Source organism: Schistocerca serialis, chromosome 9 (genome assembly GCF_023864345.2).
Source record: "Schistocerca serialis cubense isolate TAMUIC-IGC-003099 chromosome 9, iqSchSeri2.2, whole genome shotgun sequence".
Lineage (NCBI taxonomy): Eukaryota > Metazoa > Arthropoda > Insecta > Orthoptera > Acrididae > Schistocerca > Schistocerca serialis.
Genome location: NC_064646.1, coordinates 101,274,433 through 101,284,728, shown reverse-complemented (window position 1 = coordinate 101,284,728; position 10,296 = coordinate 101,274,433). Strand labels below are relative to the sequence as shown.

The 10,296-nt window shown below is 39.6% G+C and overlaps 1 protein-coding gene across 1 annotated transcript in view; it reads left to right on the top strand.

Annotated features, from left to right (window-relative positions):
- Positions 1-8,321: 8,321 nt before the first annotated feature.
- LOC126419399 (jmjC domain-containing histone demethylation protein 1-like) overlaps positions 8,322-10,296 on the top strand; it is a 120,039-nt gene continuing 118,064 nt past the window's right edge. Inside the window, exon 1 of the mRNA XM_050086587.1 lies at positions 8,322-8,333. Within this exon, the coding sequence (XP_049942544.1) occupies positions 8,322-8,333 (12 nt within the window). The remainder of the gene's footprint in view (positions 8,334-10,296) is intronic.

The window sequence follows — 10,296 nt, the reverse complement described above, 5'->3', positions numbered from 1 at the left end:
CATCTACATTCAGGCTCAAGTCATTAATATACAGGAGGAAAAGTAGGGGTCCCAATACCATTGTTGAGTTTGATTTCTATGTTCGTGTGTGTAGCTTTCAATTCCCCTCTTTCCCTTTTTATGATATTCCACAATGCTTTTACTTTATTGCTGGATTTGTCAATGTACTCATCATTTTGCATTCTTTTTGCTTGTCTTATCACTCTTCTTAGGATACATGTGTAGTTTTTATAGTATTCTGTTAGTTGGGGGAGTCATTACTTTGTTTACATAACATGTGGAGTGTTCTTTTATGTTTGCAAGAGATTTTCATAGCTGGTGTAATCCAAGTCTTGTTTCTTTTATTATTATTATTTATTATTATTGGTGGATCATTTTGTCAAGAAATATGTTGAATTTCATGTTGACATCATTGGCTGTGTGCATCTCTGTCCACTTTTCTTTACTAAGGAGGGTATTTAGCTTGTTCAAGTTATCTTGAGTGAAAAACCTTTGTAAAGGTTTAGGTGGGACTGGGTTTGAGGTATCTTCGCTACCATCGACCTTTAGAATGACAGCTTGGTGGTCACTGAATCCTGCATTGTATACTTCTAGAGTTGGGTTAAGTTTATTTCTATTTGCAAAAATTTGATCTAGAGCTGTCTTGGATGTGGGTGTTATTCTAGTGGGCTCATTTACAAGGTCATGCAGATTATAAGTTTTTGCAATGTTAATCAATGTCTCCCTGTTTCTGTTGTGGGTGAGAAAGTCGATACTAAAGTCACCACATATAATCACATCCTGTTTCTTTAAGATACCAATAGGAGTTAAGAGTGGTAACAGAAAAACTCTTTGTGTACATTTTCAGCTAAACTTTGTACAAAAGTCTTACCAATTGGAATCAAATTTGCTATTTGTTGAATCATCCCTGGCACCTGCGTATAAGAGATATGTATGCTTTGTTGGATGGGTGTAATGGGGTAGGTGCCTAAATTTGGCATGTTACAACTGGACTGTGACTTGTTAGTGATGTGTGCTCCTCACAAATGGTTCTCCACCATTTAAGCTTTTTGTACATGCCTATGTCTCTGCACTAAGTTACTTTTTAACAATATCAGTGCATTACCTGTGCAAACTTTTTCAGGAATGTGTCCAGCAGCTTTGCATGCCAATGACCTCAGTGAAGATATAAGAGAATAAACCAGGCACAGGATAACAGATAACTCCAAAATTTGGGAGAGCAGAGGAGGAAGGAGGTGAATAATAGTTGTGATGGAGTGTGTATAGGAATTAATGTGACAGATTAAACTGCACATCTGGAACCAACTTGGGCTGTAGTATGTTGTTCTCTACTACATACATTTTATCAAACTGTGTTAATCGTATAGCATGGAGGGAGAGTGTGTGGAGGTAGAGAAGTAGGAAAATATTATAGCAGATTACAGTGGAAAGAATGTCTATGTGACAAGTCTTTGGCCTACATAGAAAACTCTTCTTTTAATCTGCTCATTAGATTCTGCTTGGTAATATCTTTTGGTCATGACGTTTGTGCACAGCTCTAATAGATGTTTGTTTATGATGGCACAGTACAATGTCACAGTCATATCATGTGCTCTGACATGTTTATGTATTACAAACCAAAATTTCTTAAAACAAGAAGCCCATAGTCATTCGTCAGACAATCAGATGACACTAGCACAGTATACTTATGGTCTGTAAGAGCATGTTGACTTCTGTATTTGATAAAACTTTTGTGAATCAAAGAACAACATACAAGGTGACAATTATTGAGCTACATCTATATGGGGAGAAAAAACTAAATTAGTTATGAAACTATGGCATGCACACACTTTATTGAACATGTGAATGTCACACAAATATTCGGATTTAGGTTATGACATGTTCGATACGCCTGCCATTATTGGCAATGATGTGGTGCAGAAAAATAGTGAAATTCTGCATGACTTGCTGAAGTGTTGGAACATCGATCCTATCGATGATGTCCTGAATGGCTGTTTTGAGTTCAGCAATGGGTCTGGGTTATTGCTGTACAACTTGTCTTTAATACAGCTCCACAAAAAGGAATTGCATGTTCAGATCTGGAGAATACGGCCACCGCCAGTGGCCTCTGTGTACCCCAGAGCCAGAATGCAGTCCCCAAAGTGCTCCTCCAGGATATCAAACACTCTCCTGCTTGCATGAACCCCATCTTCTCAAAATCAGGGTCACTCTGGATATATAAATCATCTCCCAAAACCTTCACATACTGTTCAGTAGTCACCTTGCCAAGAAGGAGTATTGCACTGATTATTCTGTGACTGGACACTGCACACCACACAGTCTCTTGTTGAGGGTGAAGAGACTTCTCACGAAATGTGGTTCCTCAGTCCCCCAAATGTGCCAATTCTGCTTATTGACGAACCCATCCAAATGAATGGCACGTGCACATGTGCATAGTAATTCCCATCATGCCCCGCGGTCAACCGTGCAGTTTGAACGTTCTAATGCAAATCGTTCAAAAGTTACGATGATTTTACTTCATATAGTTCAATAATTGTCAACCTGTATTAGTTTCTGGAATATAAATGATTGGAAAAATTGTATGAGTGAAATCTCATTGTAATATGAAATGCAACAAAGTGGAGGTCCCACATTTTAATGTAAATAACAGAAAGACTAGGAACAAAGAAATAATATCGAGTAATGTTGAAAAGAAATTAAATGAGAAGGCAAGAAAATTTCAAGAATATAGAAGTCAAATCATTCCTGTGGTGATAAAAATGTATAAAATGTAGAGTGAAATGCAGGATGAGGCATTAATGTGTTCATGTTAAATTACAAGGAAACAGAGGGAGTGGTCCGTACATACTTTCAGGAGCATTAATTCCAAGTATCAGTAACAAAAAATGGATGTTTCTTGATGTGGGAGAAACAGGATTATAGATGGCTCAGAAGAAGACATGGATGAGAAGGAGAGAGAATTCCGATATGTTGTCACTGCAGGTAGCTAGTCCGGCAAAGATGCCCTTACCTTATAAGTTTATTTTTGATAATATAATTCATTTTAATTGACGATTTTTTTTCTTTTTAACCAGCAGTTGTGTGTACTGTGGAAAACAGAACCTTTGAAAACTATCTGTGCGATGAAATCCAGAATATGATAAAACCACACAGAGTTTCAGGGAGAGCATAAGGGAACAATTGACAGGAATGGGGGAAAGAAATACAGTAGAAGAAGAATGGGTAGCTTTGAGGGACGAAGTATTGAAGGCAGCAGAGGATCAAGTATGTAAAAAGACGAGGGCTAGTAGAAATCCTTGGGTAACAGAAGAAATATTGAATTTAATTGATGAAAGGAGAAAATATAAAAATGCAGTAAGTGAAGCAGGCAAAAAGGAATACAAACGTCTCAAAAATGAGATCGACAGGAAGTGCAAAATGGCTAAGCAGGGATGGCTAGAGGACAAATGTAAGGATGTAGAGGCTTATCTCACTAGGGGTAAGATAGATACTGCCTACAGGAAAATTAAAGAGACCTTTGGAGATAAGAGAACCACTTGTATGAACATCAAGAGCTCAGATGGAAACCCAGTTCTAAGCAAAGAAGGGAAAGCAGAAAGGTGGAAGGAGTATATAGAGGGTCTATACAAGGTCGATGTACTTGAGGACAATATTATGGAAATGGGAGAGGATGTAGATGAAGATGAAATGGGAGATATGATACTGCGTGAAGAGTTTGACAGAGCACTGAAAGACCTGAGTCGGAACAAGGCCCCCAGAGTAGACCACATTCCATTGGAACTACTGACGGCCTTGGGAGAGCCAGTCCTGTCAAAACTCTGCCATCTGGTGAGCAAGATGTATGAAACAGGCGAAATACCCTCAGACTTCAAGAAGAGTATAATAATTACAATCCCAAAGAAAGCAGGTGTTGACAGATGTGAAAATTACCGAACAATCAGTTTAATAAGCCACAGCTGCAAAATACTAACACGAATTCTTTACAGACTAGTGGAAAAACTAGTAGAAGCCAACCTCGGGGAAGATCAGTTTGGATTCCGTAGAAACACTGGAACACGTGAGGCAATACTGACCTTACGACTTATCTTAGAAGAAAGATTAAGGAACGGCAAACCTACGTTTCTAGCATTTGTAGACTTAGAGAAAGCTTTTGACAATGTTGACTGGAATACTCTCTTTCAAATTCTAAAGGTGGCAGGGGTAAAATACAGGGAGCGAAAGGCTATTTACAATTTGTACAGAAACCAGATGGCAGTTATAAGAGTCGAGGGACATGAAAGGGACGCAGTGGTTGGGAAGGGAGTAAGACAGGGTTGTAGCCTCTCCCCGATGTTATTCAATCTGTATATTGAGCAAGCAGTAAAGGAAACAAAAGAAAAATTCGGAGTAGGTATTAAAATTCATGGAGAAGAAGTAAAAACTTTGAGGTTCGCCGATGACATTGTAATTCTGTCAGAGACAGCAAAGGACTTGGAAGAGCAGTTGAATGGAATGAACAGTGTCTTGAAAGGAGGATATAAGATGAACATCAACAAAAGCAAAACAAGGATAATTGAATGTAGTCTAATTAATTCGGGTGATGCTGAGGGAATTAGATTAGGAAATGAGGCACTTAAAGTAGTAAAGGAGCAAAATAACTGATGATGGTTGAAGTAGAGAGGATATAAAATGTAGGCTGGCAATGGCAAGGAAAGCGTTTCTGAAGAAGAGAAATTTGTTAACATCCAGTATTGATTTAAGTGTCAGGAAGTCATTTCTGAAAGTATTCGTATGGAGTGTAGCCATGTATGGAAGTGAAACATGGACGATAAATAGTTTGGACAAGAAGAGAATAGAAGCTTTCGAAATGTGGTGCTACAGAAGAATGCTGAAGATTAGATGGGTAGATCACATAACTAATGAGGAAGTATTGAATAGGATTGGGGAGAAGAGAAGTTTGTGGCACAACTTGACCAGAAGAAGGGATCGGTTGGTAGGACATGTTCTGAGGCATCAAGGGATCACCAATTTAGTATTGGAGGGCAGCGTGGAGGGTAAAAATCGTAGGGGGAGACCAAGAGATGAATACACTAAGCAGATTCAGAAGGATGTAGGTTGCAGTAGGTACTGGGAGATGAAAAAGCTTGCACAGGATAGAGTAGCATGGAGAGCTGCATCAAACCAGTCTCAGGACTGAAGACCACAACAACAACAACACACACGTTTGCCTATGTGTGAACTCAAACTTTAACATCTGCTATTTGTGGGTGGTGCATTTGTTAATTCAGTTATCCAACCACATTTCATGGATTGATAGATCACTTCCATCTGTTATGGTGTCTCCCCTGCAACTGTAGACAATATTGATAAAATATGTCGTTTTCTGTATTGCTGAATCTACAGAAATTTACTGGATTGCATTTAATCCTTCCTCTGCCCACTTACTAATCCAACCCTGGCTGGATGATGCTCAGTATAGAAAACAATTGTGCCCCCCAGGGGCCCAATTATTTTATGCATATACACTACACACTTATCCTACATCATAACATAATTATTTTATGACCATTCTGTATTTAATACTTGCATTGTTCCTGAAAATTAACCATAAATTTACCAATTTTACTCTTAATCACAAATTGAATACATCTTCTAATAAGGTAATTTATTGAAAGAGACTTTAAAACCATGTTATTGTTAGAATGTGTCAAAATTGAACATTTAAATAAAAATTTTATTTAATTAAACAATGAAAATTCTAGGATAGAATAACAATATTACAAAAAGGACGGATTACTATTCACTGCATAGAGGAGACAGTAAGTCACAGACAGGCACACAGAAAAGACAGCTAAACATAAATCTTTTGTCCCCAAGGCCTTCTTCTAACGAAGAAAATGCACACATTCACACAAGCACAAAAACACACGTATGACTACTGTCTCTGGCCACAGAGGCTGGACTACAAACAACTGCACCTACTGGGAGAAGAAGTCTGGGTGGTGGGGTAAGGAGGAGACTGGATGGGAAGTGGGAAGGATAGCAGGGTAGACATCGGGGAGGGTGTAGTGCTGGCAGTGGAAGGATGCAGGGACTTGGTGGGAACAGGGTCGGTTTGCTAGAAGCAATCAGGAGCTTTGAGGAGTGGGGGGGGAAGGGAGGGAGGAGTGAGGAGACAGAAGGCGAGTGGAAAAGGAGAAGTAGAGAAGGGAAAAAAAGAGAGACTAGAGGGTGTGTTGGTGGAATAGAAGGCTGTGCATTTCTGGAGTGTGTAACGCCCCAACGACCACCTTAAAGTCAATTAATGCAGGGAAAGTTATCTTGGCAGTTAACATCTTTGCCAATGAGCTAACACGAAAGAGTTTTGTCAACAACTACATTGTACACCACTGAGCATGTTTGTTAGCTAAAGAGAAAGAAGAAACATCATATTTCAGCAATGGACAGACATCCATGTGACAAATGTGAAATTAATATATCAAAAGTTAAGTCCAAAGTAATGTCATCAGAGGTAACTTTTATGTGGACGAGAGTTGTAAGCGCAATGAAGAAATTCAAAGCGCCTACAATGCTCTTCCACAGAAGAAGTCGCTTGCTAGAACTCATCCAGAGCAGACGTACGAGAGCAGTTCTGATCTGAATTATTGAGATTGCGAATCGTGACGAGATTGTTTTCGAGTTTAGAAGTGTTTGTTGTGTGACGGGATTCACGGCTTAAGAAACTGATTTTATGAACTGAGACAGGAACAGATAGACTCATTTAACCGTACTCTACGGGTTAATTGAAATCTAATAATGGAATTAGTGAACATTGGACTTGACTTTAAATTAGTTGGACCTTAAGGAGAAGTGAACATTCTATGAAAGAATACACACAATTAGTCTTGAGTAGGACCCAAGTACACAACATCATGAAGATAAAACAATTATGCAAAAGTGTTGAGTTGTGGTAATTGCCAAGAAACTATAACTCAATCGGACTGACTTAACTAAACTATTCCATGTGCCTGTGGTGCGGGAGTTATAAGTATTTAGTAACAAAATAACAATAAACTGTTCATTAACAGTTAAATACCCGGTGTGGACTACATCATTAAATAGTTTTGATAAATGACTAAATCAACGACTACTCATGAAAGACTATTTCATTGAAGTGCAAATATTCTCGTCATTAGTTGAGAAGTGAACTTTAAAATATTTTCGTATTACGATGCAGTCTTACAAAGACTGAATCAAAGAGTATCTCTGGATCTCGTTGCATACCAGCACAACAATTCCATAACAACAAGACAACAGTGTAAGAAAAAACTGTTAACTAAAATATTTCCTCGCAATCAGTGGTGTGTGCTATGCAAACGAGAGAAGAATTAATAACTACTGCAAATCTGGGCAATTAACAATACAATATTAATAATAAAGAGCATCAATTATGCGAGTTTGCATAAGTGGAAACGCTGCGGACTTGTAATTGAGATACGACGACTACACGAGGAACGCCTTTTCAGAAATTTTTCAGAGTTTTTTTTTTTTCGTTAATCTATGGGGACTGACGTTATATCGCATCGTGTCTCTACTCTGCCACGAGAGCTGTGGCAGCAGCAGCTCTACGGCGTCGACTACATCAGTATGCTGTTGGAGTCCGGGGGCACGCGCCACAAGTGGGAGCAGGGAAAGAGATAGACGGATGAAGGACAGGGACTAGTGAAGGTTGAGGCCAGGGAGCTATGGAAAGAGGATATATTGCAGGGAGAATTCCCACCTGCGCAATTCAGAAAAGTTGCTAGGAAAGATACAGATGTCACATGCTGTGAAGCAGTTACTGAAGTGAAGAATGTTGAGTTGGACAGAATGTTCATTGATGGGTGGTGTAGCTGTCTCTTGGCCACAGTTCGTTAGTAGCTATTCATGCAGACACACAGTCTGTTTGTTGTCATGCCCACATAGAACACAGCACAGTGCTTGCAACTCTGTTCATAGATCACATGATTGGTTTCACAGGTAGCTCTGCATTTGAAGGGTAGGTGATGCTTGCAACCGGACTGGAGTAGCTGACTATGGGAGGACGCATGAGACAAGTCTTACATCTAAATCTGTTCCAGGGATATCAGCTATGAGGTGAGGGGTTTGGGGCAGGGGTGGAGTTGGGATGGACAAGAATACTGTGTAGGTTTAATGGGTGGTGGAATACCACTATGGGAGGGAGGGGAATGATAGTGGGTAGGATATTCCTCATTTGAAGGCACAGTAAGAGGTAGTTGAAACACCAGCAGAGAATTTGATACAGTTGCTCCAACCCTGCTCCCCCACACAAGAGGAGGCTTCTTTGTGGCCAGATGGTGGGAATGTGGGAACTGGTAAGTGACACACTCAAACCTCATGACTGCATTTAGCAGCCATACTCTGACCCCATCATGTGCCTGCATGCTCCTGCAATCAGCACAGCACCTCCCCCCCCCCTCCCCTCCCCTCCCCTCCCCAACCCACCACATCCCACCCATTACCCCATCACCAAGATTGCTTCTCTCAGAAGGCGCAGTTCTTCACATTCTGGCCTCTGTGGCACCCAGAGACAATGGTCATGTGTGTGCGAGTTGTGCTTGCATGACTTTATGTATTTTGTATCTTCGGAGGAGGGCTTTTGGTTGAATTATCTATGTGTAGCTGTCTTTTTTTGTGTGCCTGTCTGTCAAGGAATGGGAGTTATTATTCCTTTGTGCGATAGCATCTGAAAGAATACACAATACAACATGACATTTTGACTTCAGAATTGGAAGAAAATTCAAAGTAACCCTCCACTAGCTGAGAGAAGATCTCATCTGTAAACTTTTTCTCCAACTTATTTTTCAATAAATTTTCTTTGATTGCACTTCACGGCAGTTATCACAAACACCAAGATTTGAGCATCCATTGTGAATGCGCATGGAAGGCATACGCTATTGCACTGACAGTGGCAGTGAACATTTAATTAACAGTTCATATACAAGCCATGCTATAATATAAGGCGGTTATAGAGAGCACCTAACCTTAGTTAACAGTGAAAGTGTTAGCAAAGTCGCTGGCTTGTTAACTTACTCGTGTATTAGTTTTGCTTGCACAAAATATACTCTTTCATAGACAGAGTACACAGGCATTTGATGTCTTCCATTTTAACTTTTCTGTGAATAGAGCAATTTTCGTTAATAGAGGTAGTGCTTCCATAGTCTTTCCCTTTCAGAGAGGGATAGTGACAATCACATTTTATGGGCTTGTGGTTAGCTGAAACTGACACAGCTATCTACTGGTGTGGGGCTTTTCCCCTTCACCCTCTTTGTGAAGTGTTGTGATATGGACACCACAAGACATTGAAAATGTCAGGAGGTCATACTTATCCATGAAAGGTTAACCAATCAAAAAACTTGACAGAAATGGTTGGACACATTTCACATAATATAAGCGGCAATCAAAAAGTTTGCATTCAAGGGCACTGCTGCAGCACGTAAGCAATGAAGTACCGCTCTGATTTGGACGTATAAGCACCAACTGATATGAAAGGTATTGGTGGGGCATTCGTGTCCTCCTGATCTGCATGCGGTAAATATATATCGCTACTCTGCAAATCAGTGCCTGGCAGAGGTTTCATCAAACTACCACACTGATTCTCTGCTATTCCACTCTCTAACAGAGCATGGAAAAAACAAACACTTGTATCTTTCCGTGTGAGCTCTGATTTCCCTTATTTTATTATGATTACCATTCTCCCCATGTAGGTTGGCATCAACAAAATATTTTTGCATTTGGAGGAGAAAGTAGGTGACTGAAATTTTGTTAGAACATGCCGCCACAACAAATAACACCTTTTTTTTAATGATTTCCATCATAAATCCTATATCCTGTCTGTGACACTCTCAGCCCAATTTCTTGACCCTTTGAACTTTCTCAATGTACTCTATTAATCCTATCCGATAAGGATGCCACACCATGCAGCAGTATTCCAAAATAGGATGGACAAGTGTAGTGTGGGCAGTCTCTTTAATAGATCTGCTGCATCTTCTAAGTGTTCTACCAATAAAACTCAGTCTTTGCTTCACCTTCCCCACAACATTTTCTGTGTGTTCTTACCAATTTAAGTTGTTTGTAATTATAATTCCTAGGTATTTAGTTGAATTTATGGCTTTTAGATTTGATTCATTTATTGTGTAACCAAAGTTTAACAGATTCCTTTTAGTACTCATGTGGGTGACCTCACACTTTTCATTATTTAGGGTCAATTGCCAACTTTTGCACCATACAGATATCTTATCTAAATCATTTTGCAATTGGTTTTGATCTTCTGATGAC